We start from the raw sequence: 24,760 nt of genomic DNA on the forward strand, positions 1-24,760 counted from the left end.
AGGACACAGAAATTGAAACATCCAAAAGTCAAACCCAGCATACACCTGAACAAGGCCAGCTTAGCAACCAGGCAGAAGAAACTGAAACAAGACCTGGGACTAGTCAGACAGAAAGAGAAGAAGAAGACGTTGAAGCAGAAGTGCCACAACAGAACGAAAATAAAAGAGCATTAGAAGAAAGCCAAACAACAGTGCCAGTTAAAAGATTCAAGAAAAAGAATAGAGAACCAAGGTACATCAAAACACTAAGACTAAGACTGAAAACAGTAGAAGAGAAACTTGAGCAAAGGAAGCAGGGTTCCAGTAAAACAGAGCCAACTGGAGAAAACACTAAGCGAAGAAGTGCCCGAATAAAAAGACTGAACGAAAAATATCAGGATACTGAATGGACTTACCTGGTGTTGGAGGAATTCGAGGATCTTGACATAAGTGACGAAAGTGATGAAGAATTGACTGCTGACCAGTCTACCGAAGAAGAAGAACCAACCTGAAGTTGCCCTGTGTAAGCAACCTGTGCAAAGTTACAAAGAGGGGTTGGAAAGCTTCTTTTGAGCGAAAATGTCTGATTCCAATGTGAATGGAAGACCTAGACGCAATTGTTGTAAAACATGCTGCAAAGTATGTGTATGTTTTGTAGCGTTAGTATTAATATTATGGATAGGACTAACAATTACTATTCCTTATATGATGAGTAAAGATACAAATTTTGACTCTACAAAGACTGTGACAAAAGACATAGAAGAGCTGCAAATGAAAAATACACCACAAAGTGTAAAAGGACATGGGAAAGCACTTAGCATTAAACAAACTAAAATGGACTTAGAAGCACCAGATGAGGAAGGACTACATTATCACAGAATCAAGAACAGAACTCATTTAAACGTATTCGCAAACCTTCTAGTACATTATGTAGAAGCCATGGAAATAGAAGACTGTTATGTTTGCATGAAGCTACCTACCTCTGTAGCTGAGGGAGTGACCTACCATCACTTGCCACTAACATATGGAATTTCCTGTAGTATTTTAGCTAGCTTATTCTATAAAAGAGGACCGTTACAGTACTATTACTCTAACTCAGACGTGATATTTTCTGAACTTCCTATACGTGGAAATCTGAACCCTGTACATACCAAAAGTGATGTAACACGTTATATGGGAGAATATTTTCTGACTATAGGTACCATAGATTTAGGTGAAGCATATAGAGATAACTTGACCTGTTCATTACATGAACAAGAGAAAATGTTTCTAAACATGGCAGAGAAAATAAGAGAGAGTTTCCAAAGAAAGGCGAATGATAAAAGACAGAAAACTCCTAAGTGGGCTGAAAACATGGGAAGCACCTCAAATGGTGGAGCTAATCCTGCTTTGTTGCTGGATTTCGAAAAGAAGGGGAAACTCTGTCTTCACAGAGAAAAGACTAATTATTATAATAACATTTTCATTGGTTCCAGTCAATGTGAACACAATTACAAGGTAATTGGAGGTTGGGGTTTCAAAAATGGGTCAGAACCTGTGTTTCCCGGAATTTATTATATATGGGGAAACAAGGCTTATTTCAAATTGCCGGATCACTGGTATGGAAGCTGCTATTTTGGAATTGTCTTCCCAAAAATATAGCATGTGAATGAAATTGCTGCAAGCAACGAAAACATTAATGAATTAGTGCGTAGTAAAAGAGAAAGCGTAGGAGAAATACTAGGTGATATCTTTAGTGCATTGATACCAGCAGTGGGAGTGACTCTGAACACACACAGAATTTACAAATTGTCAACAGTAGTGGATCGGTTATCAACTGACACTGCTGCAGGTTTCCTGATGGTCAATACCGAAATGGTTGCGATCAGATCTATGGTTTTGCAGAACAGACTTGCTCTTGACACCTTATTAGCAAAAGGGGGCGGAGTCTGTAGAATGTTGAAAGCGCAACATTGTTGCACTTACATACCTGACAAAAGTGTCGAAATATAAAGGTATGTGAGGAACATTACAAATTTGGAAAAAGAGCTCAAACCACTGGAGGTTGACAGTGCCTGGAAGAGACTAACTGATGGTCTCTCATCTGTAGGTCATTGGTTTTCTAACATAGGTAAAAATCTTGTGAGTAAAATACTGATGCCAATAGCAGGTATAGGTTTATTTGTGCTAATTGTCGTAATCTGCTGCAAATGTCGAAAACACAAAAAGAAATATGTTATGAATAAAAGAGGAGTGAAACGGAATGTAGATGAATTAGAATTGGAAGAAATGAATAATCAAATTTACAAAAGGGTGAAGAATTCTCACCCTAACAAAGAAGTAAAAGAAAAATTGAATCGAATGTTTGAAGAAATAGAATTGGGAAAGCTGTGAGAAGTTGGCATCTGGTTCCATTAATAGTGATGATAGTAAATATCATCAAAGAGGGGATTGATGGAGCAAGGATTCGCACGTTACGCGACTTGCTTGTACTCATGAACCTCGAATAGTGTTAATAGTCTAATAAAAATGTTTGTCTTACTAATATTGCACTTTTTACACTACACGGGGTGTCCCAGAGACGCTTGCCTATGTGTTTACTAAACCGTAATAACGCTTGCCATTAAAATGGCCGCTGCTTCGCGGGAATTTAGTCTGCGCATGCGTCGGTCATAATTACGTGACGTGACGCACTCGCAGTTCTGGTGGGAAATGTTTGCTCATGCGCAATACTGCTAAAAATGGCCGCTTTGTTTTCACATGTGCTCCGTGCTTGCAAAGCTGCTATTGCAAAGTTGTTTGTCACGCACTCATCCTAATGCTATAGTTATTATAAAGTAAGGGGTGTAGAGTAGCTATTCATGGTATACAGTGTATTCATTTTTTCTGTATTTCTAAATTGTTTTTGCTTACTTTTCATGTACTGCATTCTTTGGGGCCTGAGGAACACTTGTGACTCCATCTTGAAAAGTCTGTCTGGTACTCGTCACGTGATGAGGGAAAGAACCTCATGAGGCAGTGGAACCCAGCCAGCTGGCAGCGAAAGCCAAGATGCTCCTGGGAACCTGAACTACGACCAAGCTGCAGAAGCCGACTTGTCCCTAAACTGTTACAATTGTATTTCACTACTGTATACTCTATTGTATTCTGTAAATCTAGTGTCATGAGAAGATAGAACTTAAGGGGTGGGTACGAAAACTGAATATTAAGTCTGGAAAAGTCAAAATCTTAGGTAAATGGTGACCTAATCCTCTCCTTTGTCCAATCAGAACTTGGGGACCCTTCCACTTGCAACATTAGTGGGTGGTACACTGACCCGAAAACAGTATAACTAGCCTAGGTTTAGCTAGAGAAATTGTCCGACTTGTCCGAATAGCTGACCTGTCACTGACCCAACGAACTCTATAGGTGATAAATACAGAGGGCTGCGGAGCACTCTGTCCGTAATTTCCACAAACTCAATCGGGGTTTTGAAACCTTAAGTGCTGGCGAAGCACTTTGTTGGGAGATTCGAAAACCCAATCGGGGTTATTGGCAGATTCCTTGCAGAGAGGGAGTAGCGCAGGCGTTGCATCCGAAGCTGCAGGTGTTGGTCGTATCCTTAGACGAATCCGGTCCTGATCCAAATCCTGGGGTTATCCTGTCCTGACTGTCCATGAGCCATACCTGTTCGCCTACCCGCAACCTAAGTCCTTGAGGGTCCTGTCCCCTGTTTCCCAACTGACCCGTGGCCAGGGTTAGTTCTACAATCTGTCCTAGGTAAATATAATCCATATGGGTGTCTGTCATTCTAAAACTGGAGTGGAGAAGTGTGGCTCACTGGTTAGAGGAGGCAGACCTGGAAGCAGAGGTCAGCCCGGGACCAGGGTACAATTCCCGGCTCGGCGGGGTCTTGAGTCCTAAAATGTCCATGGACTCGACAATTCTCGCTCCGGTGCCTACTCGATTCACGGGTTCACACTCTGTGACTCTGGGCAATAGCTTGCTTAATCTCCACAACGGCCCCTCGCGGCGGGATGCCTGGCTTTCACCTTGCGGATACCCTGCCGGGGTTATCTCACAGGGGAATACCAGGACGGTTTCCCTAAGCAAGCGCTTAGAAACCGCTTGGTGATTTGCGCTATATAAATTCCTGTACATTTACATTTACATTTACAAAACTCATTCCTATTGGCTTGAACGAAGTAAACATTACATATGTCATTTAACCTTTCTCTCCTCAAATAAAGATTTTTCATGTTTTATGGTTTATTAGCGTGTTCCACTTTTACCTACCTTTAGCAAATGCTAAAACTGTTTGCATATAAGGTTGTTCCATTCTTACCCTTCCTATAGCGGATAAGCATATCTGGATAAATTAAATAGTCTGAGTCTCATTTCCTCTGGACCGTTATGTGAGTTTTGAAAGTCCACTCTGATTAGTATGTTCCCTTTCTTTACCCGCCTTTAGTGAAGTTGTGAAGTTCTGTTTATCTAAATAGCGTGTTCCTTGTTTTCCCTTCCTTTATTTTCGTGATTCTAAATGTTTCTTACTCTCATACATAGTTATACCATTTTTATGATTCTCGTGATAGATAGCTTGATTGGTGTTAACCTTTGGCTCATGACACTAGAAGATAATGATGATTAGATAAAGGTTTTGAAAACTTCCCGAGTGTGTGGTTATTTATGAGTACAAAAACATTATTCAACTGTATATGGTATTTTTGGTTTTGCCTACTTATCTTCACAGCTAGCTCCCTGATCCATTGAGATCATAGGTACCCGTAACGGTGGAGTGGTAAGTCGGGTACATTGGAAATACAATAGGAAGGAACAGGGATACTGGTAGTAGAGTGTAAGGTTGCCCGATTAATAAATATGGAAGATCGAATTTATGGGCCCAATGCGTATATGGTAAAATTGTGAGTCGGGTGACCTGCGCGCTCTATCACCACAACCTCTGACGTTTTGTGTCAATATGAAATTGCATTTTGTAACATGTAGTTTGATGCTTTCTATTAAGAACCTTGTTGGCTTGACAGGCAGATTTGCTTCTCAGTGTCACACATGTAGCTGCTCTTCTCAAAGTTTCATGACAAAAATAGATTCTGCTTTTAATACAGGATGGCCTGTAAATACACAATAACATCTGGAAAAAATGTTGCAGACAAGTTAATTCTACCTAATTACGACCTGGAAATGTTTGTGGAGTCATGAAAGCCCTGCAGGAGGCTGTTGTGTTGTATTTGTGCTGCTGGAATATAAGATTATTGCACATTGTTCACAGGATCTGCATATCTTTGAACAATACACATTTCATAAATTACAACAGTGGCTTGTCCAGCAGGGCAGATGTTTCACAACAAACCAACTTATACATGATGGTCTGTAATTGTGATGGAATCTTTGCAGTTTAGGAACTGCAATGTTTAAAAAATAGGTCTGTATTGTGATGTATCTTCACTGGCCTCGTCATGCTCAAGTCACAAAAACACCGTCCACAGAAAGAAGTTTTAAACCCTGGCGAAGAAATATCAGCTTGATTCACAGGTGATGGATCACAAGAGCATTAATATTAAAGGTAAAAGGGAGAGACACATAGATACCCATTTATTAGGTTATTTGGATTCGTTGCGGCTTCCTAAACAAATATTTAACTTCACCGATCGTCCATTTTCTACCCTATCACATATGAAAGCACCTTCCAAATCGCGAGTTTAGAATACCAGAGGTACAAAAACCTATTGTGTTTGAATTAATGGATCTAAAATAATCTGGGCAGGGCCGGCTTTAGAGTTAGAGGCGCCAGGTGTGGCAATACTTTTTCACGCCCCTCCGCCCATGACCGCCATTTCCAAATATTCCCTCACTCCCACCTTCCAACAGGGGCACTCATCTCTGTACAGTCCCTCTCTCATACGCATGTCTTTTGTTTTATAGCGCTACTCATGCCAACTCTAGGGTGTCAGAGCACTTTACACCAAACACCCTTTAATAGAGGCAATGAATCTTATATGTGTAAATCAGTCTATAGGAAATGTTACACAAACCAATGAGGATTACCGTTCTGTGTTCTGCATGTACACGTTCTTTGCAGCCGACATATTAACCCTCTGCGCTACTTAATGATGAGTCGAAACTGTGACAAGACAAAACTTCGATCTCTCTCCAGCAGAAACATTAATCACCTGCATCATCTTGACATTTTTATTGTTGCCTGAAACCTGCTGGACACACAAGGAAGCAGCATTTGCTTTTAAAAGCCAAAGTTATTTCTGAACACAGCGCCTCTCCCAGGTTAGCACAGGTGCGGCTGCACCGGTCGCACTGTCCTAAAGCCGCCCTGAATCTGGGTTACGTACAGGGTTCATGTGACAACTGTCTTGCCTCTGAGGTCACTAATATTAGCCCTGTAGCAAGTGCAGGACTGGTTTCTAAGGTCATATTTAAAAACAATCACTTTCAATAGGTACTTCGCAGCGCAGCGCTATAATGTGCATATTAATGCCAAAGTTCCACGTGTGAAAGAAATACACATCTTTGAATTTTAAAGAGTCTTTATCATATGTTACATGATGTCTGGTGCATGATTCACACAGCAAACAAGGAAAAGAGATTTGTAGTATTCAGTTTCATGAGAGGCTTCTGGTTGTCATGGCAACATGTGGGAGGGTCATTGTGAAGAAGATTCTTTGGAATGTTGGTGTTTGAAGATTCTTTGGAATGTTGGTGTTTAAACTGTGGATGAAACCTTCTTTTCCAGTCACTGGAGTTACTGCCCCCTCCCCCCCATTGTTATCACTGCAGGGGTGGTGCGATGGAAGGATGAGGGGCTGAAGCTCCCTGCAGCTCTCACACCAGCCTCAGCTCCGCTCCATAGACAAAGAAGTACGGGAAGAGCCTCTGTGTGAAGGGGGCCTGCGGGAAGGAGTAGAGAAGCTCCATGGAGACAGCATTGTACAGGGACAGCCGCCCCCCCTCGTAGTCCAGATACACCCCCAGCTTCAGGGGCTTCTCACGCGGGGTCAGAGGGGTCTGAGGGGAGGTGAGAGCCTTGTACTGACCCCCCCGCACCTGCAGAGCCCAGACTCCCCCCTCAGGTGACTCTGTGAAGCCTCCCTTCCTGTTCACAGACTCTGCTGCGACCCCCACATCACACCCCACCCCCTCCTGCAGCAGCTGCACCTCCCAGTAATGTCTGCCGGAGGTGAACCCCTCGCTCCCCAGCACACAGGTCCAGTGGGTGAATCTCTTGCGGGTGTCCGGCAGGTGCTGTGCTGTCTGTGTGCGTCTCACACGTCTCCCCCCCTCAGACAGGAGGAGCTGAGGATGAGCCGTGTCAGGATCCAGAGTCACCATCACTGCAGAGAAGAGAATCAGAATTAGAGATTTAATGACACAAATAAAGGGTTTAATTACTACTTCTGTTTTACATATGATTAATTTACACCACATCTGAAAGGAGCACGCGGCGCTAGAGAGCGCAGCACTAGACTGATCACTACACTAAAGCGCGCGGCACTAGACTGCTCATTACACTAAAGCGTACAGCACTAGACTGCTCACTACACTGAAAAGCGCAGCACTAGACTGCTCACTACACTAAAGCGCGCGGCACTAGACTGCTCACTACACTAAAAAGCGCAGCACTAGACTGCTCACTACACTAAAGCATGCGGCACTAGACCGCTCACTACACTAAAGCGTGCAGCACTAGACTGATCACTGCACTAAAGCGTGACGCACTAGACTGATCACTGCACTAAAGCGTGACGCACTAGACCGCTCATTACACTAAAGCACACATTCATCTAGAGCACACACTACACCGAACATCACGCTGCACTACATAGGGCATTCTACTACACACTACACTGCACCTCGCAGCTCATACTACACCACACTACCACAAAGTAAAAGATACATGAAGAGTACTGTACTAGTCAGTACTCTATATTACATGGTACTAGAAGGAATACTGTACTAGTTAGTAAAGTGTATTAGACAGCACAGTGACAGAGGTATTCCAAGATATACAATACTAGTCAGTACACTGCAGTAGATAGCCAAGAATGAAATAAACACTCCAAGGTATACAGTACTACCCATTCAATGGTAGTATATCATATATGGTACAGAGTAGGAGAGCTACTAGAAGGTATACAGTACTAGTCGGTACATTACATTCGAGGGTACATAGTGAAAGAGCTACTCCAAGGTATACTGTAATAGTCAGGACTCTAAATTAGATGGTGTAGAGTGACAGAGCTTCTAGAATGTGTACGGTACTAGTCAGTTCACTGCATTCAATGGTACAGAGTGACAGAGCTACTAGAAGGTATACTGTACTAGCCAGTACACTGCATTGGATGGTACAAAGTGACAAAGCTACTCCAAGGCATACAGTACTAGTCAGTATACAACATTAGATGGAAACAAAGCTGAAGGTATACAGTACTAGTCAGCAGCGGCAGTTTCTCAATGGGGGCATTAGGGTGTTGCCCCCCTGTATGTGCTGCCAGATTTAAAAAGTTATGCTATCAACAATTATAAATGTTTATATTCCTGCCCGTGTCACGCTGTTCTTATTTCAGCCATGGCCGAGTGCAGTGCCCATTGCAGACGGATGCCTAGTCTTCCAATCATGTGAGGGGGGGGCATCTTATAAACAGCACAGAGAGACTCAGACTGGCTGGGCCTGAAGTGTAAGTGCGCATGTCGGGCTGCAGAGGTGTTTTCCTACGACCAACCCGACATGTGCACGGGAGTCCTCTCCACCAGCAGAACGTTAGTGAGTCAGGGATCACAGCCGCAGCCTCCTCCGGTCTGCAAAGGAGCGCTGACTTTGGCTGCTCCAGCCAATCCTGGAACTGCTCTTATGCTGTTTGCTGATACACAGCAGAGGAGCAGTGACTGGATTGGCTCAAGAGAGGCGGGGAGTAGTCCTGGTCTTGGAGGCAGCAGGTTTTGGCTTTACAGAGGAACATGGCCAATCACAGTATGGTTTTATTATAAAGCCATTCAGTGATTGGTCATTTTCTATCCCTTGCTGCCTTTCTTTCAGTTGGTATGGTTCCCGCCTCATAGTGCCGAGGGACGGAGTGGAAAAAACGAGGGTTAAGCGTTGCGTTATTGAGAGTAACTTAGAGTTCGCCATGTCATCAGGTCCTGGTCCCGAGTAGGTGACCCATGAAGTGACATAGTAAGGCCGCCCTGTTACGTTTTTAAGGTGAACATTATCTGTGCTCAGTGTGCTGGAGTTACAGTTATGTAGAACTGAACACGGAGTCCCGGCGTCAGCTCAATGTCCTGTGATTCTGGGCCAATCACTTAATCTCCCCATGCCTATATAAATTAACGTGACCATGTGTAATTGTAACTGGTGTTCATGTAAAGCGATGCGATGCCAATGAGATCGATTTACAATTTCAAGTTAACATGTCTGGCAGTGGCAGTGCACTTACAAATCCCTTTATATGTATTTAACTGAGCTTCTGTAGCAGCTTGTTCGCAACCTCCCATCCGCAACGTTTACACCCACCAATTCCAAATGGCACCAGCCGCTATTGCTAGTCAGTACAGTGCATTAGATGGCACAGATTGACAGTGCTACTCCAAGGGATACAGGATTACTTAGTACACTGCGTTATATGACACACAGTAATAGAGCTACTCCAAAGGTATACAGTAGTAGTCAGTACACTGTATTGGACGGTACAGAGTAGGAGAGCTACTAGAAGGTATACTGTACTAGTCCAAGCACTGCATTAGATGGTACTGAGTGACAGAGCAACTGGAAGGTATACTTTATTAGTCAGTACGCTGCATTAGATGGTATTGAGTGACAGAGCTACTCCAAGGCGTACTGTACTAATCAGTACTATATAATATATGGTACAGAGTAGAAGAGCTACTCGAAGGTAAACTGTACTAGTCAGTACACGGCATAAAAATGTTACAGAGTGCCAAGCTATTAGAAATTAAACTGTTGTAGTCAGTACATTAAATTAGATGGTACAGAGTGACAGAGCTACGCCAAAGTAAACGGTTCTAGTCAGTACACTGCATTGGATGATACAGTGTAAGAGAACTACTAGAAGGTGTACTGTAATAGTCAGTACACTGCATAAAAATGTTACACAGTGACAGAGCTATTAGAAGGTAAACTGTTGTAGTCAGTACATTAAATTAGATGGCACAGAGTGACAGAGCTACTCCAAGGTATGGTGCAGAGTAGTAGAGCTTCTAGAAGGTATACAATACTAGTCAGTGCATTGTATTAGATGGTAATGAGTGACAGAGCTACCCGGAGCGTTACTGGCGATTCGATCACAAGGGAAACGGAAGTGACGCGAGTGATGCGAGGACGCACCACAATCCTTGGAGCAGATCGGAGAGGCTCAGCTCCTGTGAGCCTCCGGCCCTTGCTCCAGTCTGGGTGCATTGCTGGAGCTCAGAGCTTGGAGCTTGTACCAGCCTGCACTGGTATCCCCACGGCTCCCCTCTGAAGAGGAAGTTGTCTGTGCGGTCCCAGCGGGGCCTTGGCAGTGAGGTTTCAGCAGCAAGGCTCCAGCAGCAAGATACTGGCGTGGGTGGCAGTGGCGGTAGTGTGGCCCTGCGTGGGACATTTACCACGCTCGGCTCGCTCTGTTCAGCATCGGCCTCTTTGCAGCTGGGATATTCAGTCTAAGTCAAGGAGTGCGGCTGGTGAACCGGCGAGGACACAGGGGCAATGAGAAGGGAGTGACACTAGAGGCAGCTAGACCTGGGGATTACACTCGGGAACCCAGGAGGCAGGTCGTTGCAGGCAGTGGCGTAGCACAGGCCTCCGAAGCCCCCGTAGTGCAGGGGGGACCTCGGGCGGCAGCGGTCCCTCAGCACAGTACTAAACGCAGAACGGGGCCCCTCCATGTGCCTTGCATGGGGGCCCCCCTCAACTTTCTTTACGCCACTGGTTGCAGGTATGGCCAGTGCTGCGGTAATCACCGAGAGGCGCGGATGCGGCTGGCACATGGTCGGTGCCGCATGCTCCTTCAGAGGTCTGCATCTCTGAAGGAACACCTCTGACCGTCCAACACGCCAGAGATCCAGTCAAACAAAACCCTCCCACTAATAGCCTTGCTAGGGCAAAGATTGTGTCTGACTTTGCGCATTCAAGTAACCATCTTGTGATTACGTGGGGTGCGCAGTGTAATCTTTAAGTCCCTAACAGCTCAGAAAGTGGAAAACCCGCGAAGGTACTCACCACACGACGGCTATTATATATACTTTAGATACTCAGTACAGCGTGGTTGATAGTCCCACTATGCTCTCAGGAAGAACAGGAGGGGCGCCAACAACTGCTCGGCATAGACAAAAGTGTTCCAATCAATTGACTTCAAACAAAAAATGAAACCCACGCAAGCAGAGGCTACAACAGAACAAGAGGGGGATTTCCTTCAATTATACCAGAGCTTCCAACTACCAGCCAAAAAGTACAGGGGGAAATGGAGACAAAATTAGTTTTTTTAAAGAATCTAGTGGCTGCTTTACTTGCACATCACAAAGAGGCAAGTGGATTACAAAGCTCGCTACATCCGTTTTCACCTAGTTCTTCCTAAATAACGCCCAAAACTCACAAGATAGCTCTAAAGTCTACCTCCGCAGAAATTAAAACTATAAAACCTGCCTTCCCGTGGGAGGACTGGGCAAAAAGGAGCTTCCGAGCTGTGTAGAGAAGCCAAACTCAGGTGTTGAGCTCATTGAAGTCAGAATGACTTAGGGATTTTGCAGTCTGAGCTGGATACAGTTCCTGAGGGACTGGTTCTTAATTCCAATGGCCACTGGCAGCTAAATGTGTAATAGAGCCAAACACTGTCCTGACAAAGGGCAAGGTTAGGCAAGTGATTGTTGAGGTGCACCAACCATATAATTCCAACGATAACAGCTTTAAGCCTCAACTTTCAGGCTTGGACAGCAAGGATCCTGTTAAGGGAACAAAACAGTAAATTACCAATGGTATTTCTCTTATAGGGCTGTTGAATTCCATTCAAGTTCGGGAGGAATACTCAATTGGATGAGACCTTTCCACTCACAGGTGGAGCCACAGACAAAGCCTGTGTTGATACAGGGAGAAGGAATACCTCTGCCTGCCCCCCCCCCCTTATCACTGTCTCCAGACATCTCTCTACAAGCTGAAGTGCTGGACCGCCACTCCCCTTGTCAGGGAGGAAACAACAACAATACATGGGATATTTTGCTTAGTTACTTTCAAACTGTCGTCAAAGCCTTAACATACCAGTCTAGTAAGTCAGACATCTAGATGGACTTATTGAATACATGGCTCTCTACATTACAGCAATCGGTTACATAATTGGGGCATTACATTCACTGGCCCAGAGGGCACAAGCTAACACACTTAGATAAACTGCCATCTGTTCTTGGCATGTAGAGCTGCAGAATTGTACACGCCCTCCCGCCTCCCCGGGGCTTGTATCCATTCCAGTTTCATCTTACTTAGATACACACGCATGGACATCCTTTTTTCTTTACTTCTACTAACTCCATCATTTCCCATCATGGCGAAAAACAATCTAAGGATGGAGCCGATGCCCATGCGGAGTATTGTCCAAGGGAGGAGTCACCTATCTCGTGACTACAAAGACTTCTTCCAAGAAGACAACAACCTGCAATCATCCGAGCCCAACACCAGGTAGCGATCTAATGCTAAGTGTACAATCTGCAGCTCATATGCCTCAAACACTTTATTCGGCTACCAAAAGCCAGAAAAGCACACAATTAAAACATATAAAGACTTTGGAAGGACTATCAATACGTTAAAAAAGAAAGAAATGGTATACATGTCCATTACAAGGACCCCATCATACACATATTACATATACAGCAATTAATTACTTTGGTTAAATTGAAGTAAAACACATTGTAAAAAATCATTCAAATATCAACGCATTTAAAAACGCAACAAATAAAATACCATAGCAATAAATGCTTAAGAAATATCCCCATGATTAGGTATTTATTATATAATGTCATAAACTTATTTAAAAAGGTTGTTCTGCAATTACTGCAGGGACATCTTCTACCTAGATCTCATTGCCCCTAGCTGAAAACTTGCAACCCCAAAGCCCACCACAGGGGAGGGCCGCATTTGTAAAAATAACAGCGCAGGCCTTACTTGAACAAAGTTTGCCTCTCTCAATAGCGGCAATATAGATTTCTTACGAAGTGGGGTATAAAATTGACAGAAAAAGATAAAATGCAAAGTGTCCTATTCTGAAAATTATCACAGGGGCACGGCTTTAAGGTACCTGGCCGTGAAAACCCCTTGGGGAGGCTAAAGACCAGGACACGTGATTTAGCCAGAATCTAGTTAAAACAAAACGATGTTGTACATTTGTTACTAGTGACAAATAGGGCTGTGGCTGTGGGGTTGAACTGAGGCTGACATACCTTCTCACCATGGGCTTGGCAAGCTCGAGGCCCTCCATAGTCATCTGCTGCCTAACCAAGAACTTCATTTTAATGTCCTTGATCGCGGTCGGTCCTAAAGATTTTGGTTTACTATACATATCTGAACAGCCCAGCAGCGTCAATTGCGCGTACATTTGTTTTGGACCCCCTGGATATCCCTCACATCCTTATGACCCCATACGTCACACCCATATGTCCCCTTAGAGATACATTTCTCTTTATAAACCTTGAGTAGGGCAGGTATTGGTTTCGACTCCAGTCTTTTGGTAAAATCCCAAACAGCCAGACTGCTCTGTCCAAAGTGTTCTTTTTTTAATTGCCTTAGCGCAGCCCAGGACCCATTATCGTCAAATAACATTCCCAAATACAGAAAAGTGGACACTTTCGACAATTCCACCCCTTACAAAAAATTGCTGCCTTCTAACTGTCCATTGTCATTCAGTGCGATTTGGTAAAGTTGGTCGCTAAATCAAGTGACTCCTCAAAATCAATAAAAGTATTTAAAAGATTTTGGAGACCTATGGCGGTCCTTGCGAACAACACTGCGTCAGTAATGCTGGGGCCAATTTGGACCCAGCTCTTGGGATGTCTTCAGCACTGCCTGTGAGGTAGTCTCTTAGTTTATTTATGTAAAGTGTGAACAATAGAGGTGCCATAATGCACCCCCGTCGTACCCCTCGCTTAACCTCCAAGCAATCTGTTAAACTACCGTCATCTTTAAATCTTACCGCTGCCGTTGTGTTATTATGGGCATAGTGTAAAAAGGATACCTGACTCGGTTCCATGCCCAATTCCCCCAGAATCTGCCACAGTTCTGATCGATTTACTCGATCAAAGGCCGACGTTAGATCCATGAATCCCACGTGCAGTGGCCCCTCTTTGCTATGGTATACTTCCCAATCACCGGGCTCAAGTTTATACATTGATCCAATGTGCCTCTCCCTTGCCTGAACCCATACTGCAGATCGCTAATGACATTAAAATGTTCTAGCCATAGTGATAGCTGTTTCAAAGTCACCTTTCCCGTAACTTTGGCAGCGGAATCCAAAAGTGAGACAGGTCTGCAACAGGCAGGGTCGTCCCTAGCGCCCTTTCTAAAAATTAGAATGATAATAGCTTTTGCCCATGATGGGGGAAAGCCACAGGTACCAGCAGCATTAAAAACCCGAGCCAATATAGCAGCCCATACCAGAGTGTCTGTCTTATACAGGTCAGCTGGTACCTCATCCGGGCCAGGGGCCATTCCCCCAGCTGTGCCAAGAACAGCTGCCTGGACTCAATAACATTAAAATGAAGTGGTTCTAACGGCGGGATAGGCTCCCCCTCTGGTTCCAGCCTCTCCAACTCACCATCACTATACATTCCCCCCAAAAAACCTCTATCCACCGGTCAGGGGCTACTATGCTGTCTGTATTAGTGTTTCCAGTCTCCAAATAAAACGGGCTGTTCACCACCGCCCAGAACATCTTACTATCCGAGTATGTGCTTGCTTGACCAAGATCCCCCCATGCCCTTTCCCTGATAGCTTTCTTCCTCTCCTGAGTGGCCTTCTTATAGTCTGCCCTGCATGCCCTGATATTACTCATATTTATGGGTTTTTGTTTAAGGGCCAGTACTAAGTTATTATGGGTGGTATAACAGGTACCATCAAACCATCTCATCGCTTTGGATCCGTTACCCTGCATGGGATAGTTAAGTTAGTGGCTATCTGATTGGTCGGTATTTCAAAGGCGTCTAATACCGCTTCACCCGACCCAGTGCTGTCCATACATACTGAAACCTCATCTGTGCACTTCACGTACAACTTATATAAAAACTGTCCAGGCACCACTTTCATCCATTTCAGTCTACGTGACTGGTCCTTAGTGCTAATGTCATGGGTAGAGATACCCCTACTCTCTACCTTATAAAAGGCAGATGAGTATAACAAGTCAAGTGTAAGGGGATTATGATCACTATAAGTGCTCTAGGTAACGTTCATACTACAGACCCCAGGAGATAAAGATGCAGAAATAATTACAAAATCAATAATACTGGAGTATCCCCTACTTGGAAAAGCGGAATAGGAGTATTCACCCCGTTTGCTCTAAACAATACAAATCATTTGCAGCAAGAAGCCCCTCTAAGACTACGCCTGACTCTGAATGTTCAAAATGGGTAAAAAATAGACCGTCCGCAGGGGCCTTATTTAAAATACAGTTCAACTTGCACAAATGTGTATTAAAATCGCCCAGAATTAAGATCTCAGAATAAGTATGTTTCCATTTTTTATATGCATCAACAAAACTTCCCAAGGCAACTAAATGTTAATTTGCAAAAAGTCTAGAAAAAAATTCTAGAAGTTTATTACTAATAGCGGGTGGTGATCCTTAAAAATCAGCACTACTGCCAAAATATGGGGAGAATGACACAAAGTGGCTCACTCTGTAGCCCAAGTCGAGAGAAACCAATAGGAGAAGACCTCCCCTTGCGCACCCTGACGTGGAGGGGACTTCATGCTTAACGTAAGAGGTTAAACCATTCAAGTGAAAGCCTTCACCTGTATCCCATGTCTCTTGTAGTGCAATTATTTGGCAGCCTTGGAATGTCCTACACCAAAGAGTGTCATCCCCCCTTGGTCCCAACACCTTGTACATTCCACGCGAGTACCCTCAAGCTGGCGGGATCTATCATAGGGGATGTTACACTAGGGGCGGAAACAAAATCAGGCTTCGTGAGTGGCATTATATTGCCCACTCCTATGGGGGCAGCCTAGCAGGATCTGGGCTCACAAGTAAGGGGATAATATTGACACGCATATCGTGATCTTAGCCCCTGCGGTTCAGTGTAGGTGCATGAGCTGGGTCAGTGTAGGTGCATGTGCTGGGTCAGTGTAGGTGCATGTGCTGGGTCAGTGTAGGTGCATGCGCCAGGTCAGTGTAGGTGCATGCGCTAGGTCAGTGTAGGTGCATGCGCCAGGTCAGTGTAGGTGCATACACTAGGTCAGTGTAGATGCATGCGCCAGGTCAGTGTAGGTGCATGCGCCAGGTCAGTGTAGGTGCATGCGCTAGGTCAGTGTAGGTGCATGCGCCAGGTCAGTGTAGGTGCATGCGCTAGGTCAGTGTAGGTGCATGTGCTAGGGCAGTGTAGATGCATGCGCAAGGTCAGTGTAGGTGCATACACTAGGTCAGTGTAGGTGCAACCACTAGGCCAATGTGGATGCATGCGCCAGGTCAGTGTAGGTGCATACACTAGGTCAGTGTAGATGCATGCGCAAGGTCAGTGTAGGTGCATACACTAGGTCAGTGTAGATGCATGCGCCAGGTCAGTGTAGGTGCATACACTAGGTCAGTGTAGATGCATGCGCAAGGTCAGTGTAGGTGCATACACTAGGTCAGTGTAGATGCATGCGCCAGGTCAGTGTAGGTGCATACACTAGGTCAGTGTAGATGCATGCGCAAGGTCAGTGTAGATGCATGCGCCAGGTCAGTGTAGGTGCATACACTAGGTCAGTGTATGTGCATGCGCAAGGTCAGTGTAGATGCATGCGCCAGGTCAGTGTAGGTGCATACACTAGGTCAGTGTAGATGCATGCGCCAGGTCAGTGTAGGTGCATACACTAGGTCAGTGTATGTGCATGCGCAAGGTCAGTGTTGGTGCATGCGCCAGGTCAGTGTAGGTGCATACACTAGGTCAGTGTAGATGCATGCGCAAGGTCAGTGTAGATGCATGCGCCAGGTCAGTGTAGGTGCATACACTAGGTCAGTGTAGGTGCATGTGCTAGGTCAGTGTAGGTGCATGCGCTAGGTCAGTGTAGGTGCATGCGCTAGGTCGGTGTAGGTGCATGCCCTAGGTCAGTGTAGGTGCATGCGCTAGGTCAGTGTAGGTGCATGCGCTAGGTCGGTGTAGGTGCATGCGCTGGGTCAGTGTAGATGCATGCGCCAGGTCAGTGTAGGTGCATGTGCTAGGTCAGTGTAGGTGCATACACTAGGTCAGTGTAGATGCATGCGCAAGGTCAGTGTAGGTGCATACACTAGGGCAGTTTTAGTGCATGCGCTGGGGCAGTGTAGATGCATGCGCCAGGTCAGTGTAGGCGCATGAGCTAGGGCAGTGTAGATGCATGCGCAAGGTCAGTGTAGATGCATGCGCCAGGTCAGTGTAGGTGCATGTGCTAGGTCAGTGTAGGTGCATACACTAGGTCAGTGTAGATGCATGCGCCAGGTCAGTGTAGGTGCATGAGCCAGGTCAGTGTAGGTGCATGTGCTAGGTCAGTGTAGGTGCATACACTAGGTCAGTGTAGATGCATGCGCAAGGTCAGTGTAGGTGCATACACTAGGGCAGTTTTAGTGCATGCGCTGGGGCAGTGTAGATGCATGCGCCAGGTCAGTGTAGGCGCATGAGCTAGGGCAGTGTAGATGCATGCGCAAGGTCAGTGTAGATGCATGCGCCAGGTCAGTGTAGGTGCATGCGCTGGGTCAGTGTAGGTGCATACACTAGGGCAGTTTTAGTGCATGCGCTGGGGCAGTGTAGATGCATGCGCCAGGTCAGTGTAGGCGCATGAGCTAGGGCAGTGTAGGTGCATGTGCTGGATCACTGTAGGTGCATGCCCTAGCTCAGAGTAGGTGCATGCTCTGGGCCTGTGTAGGTCCAACCACTAGGTCACTGTAGGTGCATGCGCTGGGTCACTGTTGGAGCTAGAACTCTGGAACACAGAATGTGTTATACAGTAAATACCAAATTCTGAGGTTCAATTCCATCCCATTATATACTATGATCCCGCACCATAGAACATCACGCCATCCCATTCCATCATAACGTTACATACCATACCGCCATAACATACCATTCCATAAAATTCGATACCATACTATCCAATCGCATCTAATCCCTTCCTACCCCATAACATACCACCTGAACATTCCATGCCATACCATTCCATAGCACACCACACCAATCCATGCTATCCCATTGAATTCAAATTACCAATTAGTACCATCCCATCTCGTCACATCCCATTCCGAACCACACCATCCCATGATACCATATTACACCACGATCCCAACCCATAGCACACCCCACCCGCCCATCCAATCATAACGTTCAAAACCATACAATACCATCACATACACACTATCCCATCCCTTCCTATCCCATTCCGTAGGAATAGAACATTCCATATCATACCACATGCTTTTTATGAACAGTAACATACAGCGCTAATCATCACAATAATTTTTACCTTTATAAATCTTCACCATCTCTGGGCTCTGAATCTTCACATTTGTACACCTGTAATAACACACACATCATTGTATTAAAGAGCAATGACAGAGGATGAACATCACATAAGACCTGTATTTGAAATAATATTTAGTATTAAGAGAAGCGCCTGCGGACTAGAGCTCAGTGTGAGTTACTGTTCATACACAACAGTCAAAGCTCTAACGATATCCAAAAGCACCTTTAATACATTATGACAAGATGTGGGTGTTCTAAGGCAGATAGCTCAGTGAGAGAAGCGTGCTTCGTGTGATGCTATGGAGTGCCACACGCGAGTCTTCTAGGAGCTGTGGTTAGCTCAGTGAGAGGGGGGACTCACAGGTTACATCTGCTTCTGGTGGAGTCTTGAGTATATACTTAATAAATACTTCTTTAACTGGAGTCCACGTGCATTCCTGCCAGCACCCACAACACAACACTGCCACAACCAATGCCTGCCAGTGTAAACCTTGTTACTATCCTCTACAATCAAGATGTTGGGTTGTCTTAGTGGGATATATAAGGAAGATTTGAACCCAGACCCCTTAGTAATGAAAGGTTGGTTCCAAAACAAAAACTCCCACGTCTTACAGAACAGCAGGTTTTATGTCTTAGGGGAAGGATCACAGAGGGAGAGATAAGGGAACAGGTCTGGAGGCTCAGTAATGGGAAAGCAGCAGGCCCAGACGGGATCCCATCTGAATTCTGTATAAAATTGATAACCTCGTTGGTCCCCTTCTGAGTATTTTATTTAATGAGATCTCTGGAGGGCTGTTAAATTGCACCCACCTGGTATGAGGCAAGTGTAGTTATGATCCTAAAGATGCTAGGTTAGCAGATTCCTAAACACCTATATCGTTGTCGAACTGTGATTACAAAATGATCATAGGAATCTTGGCTAAGAGGTTGTCAGATATCCTTCAAACCATTTCGATCAAAAGGGGTCTGTGCCTGACAGACAGCTGTATGAATAATGCATCGAATTATCGCTGCAAATGATACGGCCGAGGAATTTAATCTCCTGTTTACAATCGTAAGACTTGATGCTGCTAAAGCATTTGATAGGGTTATTTGGGTCTATCTTTGGGAGGTATTGCAGAATTTTGGTGTCAGCAGTAAAGTTACTGGAGTTGTACAAAATGTTATATAAGGTGCCGGCAGCCAATTTACAGCTTCTTTTCAGGTATCCACGGGAACTAGGCAGGGGTGTACTTTGTTGCCAATTCTGTTCTGTGTATATATTGAGCCCTTTTCCCAGATGATCAGTGGGATAAGACCAGTCTTCCCTTTGAAGCTGCAGGGTTACCAACCAAAATAGCACTGTATGCTGATAGCATAGTTCTGTATACATCGAACCCAGAGGTCTCTGTTCCACAGCTTGAGATGAATGCCGGAGATTTTGGGAGTCTTTCAGGGTATGTAATCTATAAGGGGAAGACCGAGATTATGACATAGGCTAAAGAGAAGGTAGGGCTTCAAACTAGAACCCAGATTAGGTATCTAGGAATCAAGGTAACTCAGAGTTTGGAGGAAATACCAGACGTAAACCTAACTAAGATATGCCATTGTTAATATTGAAAAAATCAATGATGATGTGAGAAACAATGCATGCATTTATGCCAACAAAACTGCGTCGTTTTTAACTAATTTGCCCGTTGTGAACTCCACATCATCCCGACTCGCAAATACATAGTCAGGCAAGAACTGAGACCTAGGCCTGAGGTTATTGATTCACAGGTCACAGGTGGGGTGGCACGTAGCCGGCAGACAAATGCATTGACAGGAAACTGTAGATCAATCCCACAGATAGGCGCAGCGACACTACAAGGTTCAAGGGAGATTGGCCCCAGTAAAACACGAATGGCTGGAGATTGGCCCCAATAAAACACGCATGGCTGGAGGCGGTATGCTTGCTCCTAAAACACCATAAATTCAGATGCCACATTAGTTAGGAACATATAGCCAATCAGAACACAGCAATCAGGTGCTCCTCATGCCAGACATCTGGACACGTCACCCACTGACCTCATTGCGTCCATGCAAGGTCGAGGCCCACCTGTACTATCCATTCAAACTAATTTATGACTCTAGAGGCAGCAACTTATATTCCTCACCATTCCTATTTTGCAGAACGCCTCTTGTCTTTTGTTTTTTAAAGATCTCTCATGTTCAAACAACACCATGATATAGATGCTTTCCTTCAAAGGTGGGGAAATCTGCCCCTCGGTGTCTATGGAAGGGTGAACATCATTAAGATGCTGGTTATTCCTAAGGTGATCGTCTTGTTTAACACTAAATCACTTCCTTTCCCCAAAAAGCTTTTGCTGAAATCGCAAAGGAGGGTCGGAAGCTTTATATGGGCATTCAGGGGAGCCAAGATCTCATGAAACAAGATCTGGAGGAGACTGAAGCAAGGAGGGCTGGCTCTGCTGGATTTTCAAGCCTATTGTTATGCTTTCCAGTTCAAGAATTCCCGGCTCTTGGCTGGAGAGCTAGAGAATTCTTACATGGGTCAATTTTATAGAGCTATGTTGAAGCATTTAGGCCTGAATATGATTTTTGTTAAAGCAACTCATCTTCAGGCAAACGTGGAAGAGGAGCTATGAAGGCTGGAAGAGGCTGACATCATCGAGCGAGATTATGGGCCACTCCTTGGGTTTTCTCAACTGTTGTCACCCAGAAGCCCAAACAGCCAGGAGACCTATGGCTGTGTGTGGCCATGCACCTCTTAAATCAGGCATGCCAAAGACAACGACATATCACGCCTACAAAGGATGGACTAATAAATGAGATCAAAGGAGCTAGCTTGTTCTTCTAAACAGATCTTAAATCAGGGTATCGCCTGATGATGCTCGACCCCACTTTTTGATATATCACAACCTTCTCCACACACCTGGGTCTGAGACTATACAAAGGATTAAACTTCAAAATCTCCAGTGTCGCTGATGTTTTTGAGAACACCATCCAAGAAGTTCTAGATGGATTGACTGGAATAATTAACATCTGTGATGACATCTTGGTGCAGGCACACAATGTCAGTCATTATTGTGTCCAAAAAGTCCTACAGTGCCTTCAAGCGGCCTTAGGCTAAACCCTGCAAGTGTGACTTTCTAAAGCAACACATCAGTTTCTTCAAATAGAAATTTTCAGCAGAAATGGTGGCTCCGAATCCCAACAAAGTCAAAGACAAGAAATCTGTACTCACACCAACTTTCATGACAGGAGTAAGACGTTTCCTAGGCATGATGACATACTGTGGTAGATTCGCAAAGAACATGGTAGCCTTTACGGATCTAACCCAGGCACTTACAAAGACTGATGTCAAGCAATGGTCATAGAGGGTAGATAGTGTTTCAACAGACCAAGTATGGGGCACCGCAGTATCTGCCGCTCCCTCACCCGCTTCTCCAGGCACCGGACACCTGCCTCACGACTCTCTCTGCTCCACTCAGGAGCCAAAGCCAGCGCCGCCATCAGCCTCAGGGAACTAAAGTTCCCAGCAGCCAGCGGGAGGCGGGCTGGCCCGTTTTGCACCTTCCATAGCAGATTTATTGCTTCTGCGGGTCCCGACTCCCAGAAACTGTGCGGGCGGTGCCCGGGCAAAGCACATGCAAAGAGTGGGCCCGTCCATGCCCTTCAGAAACTGGAGGAGGCTGGGCCAGCGCTCTTACGCCCACAGTTTCAGTTAAAGTGCTATGTGGCCTTGTCCCACCCTGACACCGTGCCCGGCGCTCTCCTCTCAGCCCAACCTGCCCCTGACTCCCAGTAGTTACCGCCCAGCTGAACTCCTCTTGACCCTGGTAGCCTGGGCCAGCTGCACTTGACCTTGCAGTCAGGCTTCTTCCCCTTCCCTCTCTCCCTGCCCGCCCAGGCCTATGCTTTGCCCCCCCAGGCTCTGCTGGGACCTCCCTTCTGCTGCCTGCAGCCCTGCGGCTCCCTACACCTCGCCTCCTGCGTCGCTCCCCATTGTGCCTGCTATCTTCCCCTATGGGCACCATTGGCACCCTCCACCAGTAATCCAGTCCTCTGGCATGGAGACCACAGTGCACCCACGCAGCAGACGCGCACAGTGGGTATGCCATGCATGGACCTCGCTCTGCACTAGGTCTCCACCCACCACGGACTGCCTGTGCTTCACATCAAACGCACTTAGAGCCCTGGACTCCGGATGCCAGAACAACTGCTGCGCCCAGGCCTCACCCAGGGCCACCAATGGCCCTTTCTCCTGCCGGAACTGCCGATTTACCTGTACCAGAAGAGAAACAACTGACACCACGTTCATCAGCCACAACAAGTCACTCACACTTAACAGCAGGTCCGTGGCCAACCCCTTCAGAGAGATCAACTGCCTGCTGAACAACGCACAATCTCTTTGAAAAGACGCCACAGAAATTGGAAAACCATCACCACCCCAGACACCATCTTCACCACAGATGCCTGGCTGAACCCCGCATCAGCACCCAGTATTGCCACAGCCATACCAGAAGGATGCAAGATCACGCACCGAGACCGGACCAATAGAAACAGCAGCGGCACAGCCATAATTCACAAAGATACTCTCAAATGTGCAACCACCACAGACAACACCACCCCTTCATGGAGCACCTAAACTTCCAACTCCAAACAAACAGCAAACCCACGATCAGAGAAACCCTCGCCTACAGACCCCCGGGACTCTGCCCTCCCTTCTGCAACCCCATCTCCGACTACATCATTCCTATCCCCATTGAGGTGAAACTATCTTCCTAGGAGACCTCAACTTTCCCCTTGAAAACATTGAGAACACCAACACGGCTGATATCCCAGGAAGTATGGCCAACCTCAAACTCGAGCAATTAGTCACCGGTCCCACTCACATCGCAGGAGACACGCTTGACCCTATCTTTACACCCACACTGAAGAGCTCACCTGGACAGACCACCCCTGCGTCCACTTCATCTTCTCAGAGCTGCTCAAAACCCTCGCCTCCACTGCCAGCGAAACATGTTGCAGCTGGTCCAAAGCATCAGAACAACGCTGGATCAACACCCTCAACTTTCACCTACCCACCTCCACAAGGACACGGAACAAGCAGTGGACAACTTCACTAAATGGATCACAGCAAGCGCTAATGAAGTCGCCCTGAGAAATCCTACCAACCCCAAGAAACAAACACAACACCCCCAGGAGCTGCACTAGTACACATGCTATGGAGCTGCCCCCGAATAGGGGTGTACTGGAATACGATAACCAGGATATTACACACATGCACAGGTCGAGCACTACCTTTTGAATGGTCCATATACCTCCTGCATCAATTCAGGAGGACGCCTCCCACCAAAGTAGTGTCTAGGTTCCTAGACTTGGGGATAATAGTAGCTAAAAGGCTCCTAGAAAGGCGGTGGAAAGTGGTGGACCCACCACATGTACGTGCATCGCATCACTCATTGTTAGCATGGGCCAAGGCACAAAGCATCTCCAGCAAGCATGAAGAAACGTTAGGACTGTGTCGAGAACCCATAGCAGCATGTTGGGACAACCTCCTAAATGAGCAGCAACAGATAGAGGGTGGTGACCCTGAGGATTCGCCTGGTCGAGACGTGGGCGAATAGATGTAGCGAACGGGCGTACCAAGATATTCCATGGGTGTCCGCAGACCACTTAAGAATGTGAATAGGCATGGACACTACGCAAAGAAAACGTTGAGTAACACAGCAGCAAGGAAACATTACGCAAACATGCCCGAAGATGGAGAGATAAGTTACTACGGGCAGGTCATTGTTTTGGTTGTTCTTGTTTATTCTGGATTCATCTGTTCAAAAGCCCAATGTGTCAGAACTGGAAGGACTCTTGCAGGGCACAGAAATGGAATGGAGACACTCCACAGGAAATTAAGATGTGGGGGCAGTCTCTGCAGGTGAGGGAAGGTGGCTGAGAGGGATAGGGTCAGCCTCCCTCCCCTCCTCCCACAGGAACGGAGACGTGTGGAGTGACACCCTCGCCAATGGTGTGACCACGGTGCAATAGTTGTAAACAATTGTCTCTTTATCTTATTTCAGAAATGAAAAATGCCAATGATCTGATGCCCCCGAACCACACCCCATGTTTTCAATGAAATACGACAGGACGCTGA

The 24,760-nt window shown here is 45.9% G+C and overlaps 1 protein-coding gene across 1 annotated transcript in view; it reads right to left on the reverse strand.

Moving 5' to 3' along the window:
- Nucleotides 1-6,508: 6,508 nt before the first annotated feature.
- Nucleotides 6,509-24,760, reverse strand: part of LOC144754160 (E3 ubiquitin-protein ligase TRIM39-like) — a 61,571-nt gene continuing 43,319 nt past the window's right edge. The window contains exons 5-6 of the mRNA XM_078641743.1: nucleotides 18,629-18,678; nucleotides 6,509-7,301 (exon numbers count right to left, since the gene is read on the reverse strand). Coding sequence (XP_078497869.1) covers nucleotides 6,793-7,301; nucleotides 18,629-18,678 — 559 coding nt within the window. The 3' untranslated portion in view covers nucleotides 6,509-6,792. The remainder of the gene's footprint in view (nucleotides 7,302-18,628; nucleotides 18,679-24,760) is intronic.

This window comes from Lissotriton helveticus, chromosome 5_1 (genome assembly GCF_964261635.1).
Source record: "Lissotriton helveticus chromosome 5_1, aLisHel1.1, whole genome shotgun sequence".
Lineage (NCBI taxonomy): Eukaryota > Metazoa > Chordata > Amphibia > Caudata > Salamandridae > Lissotriton > Lissotriton helveticus.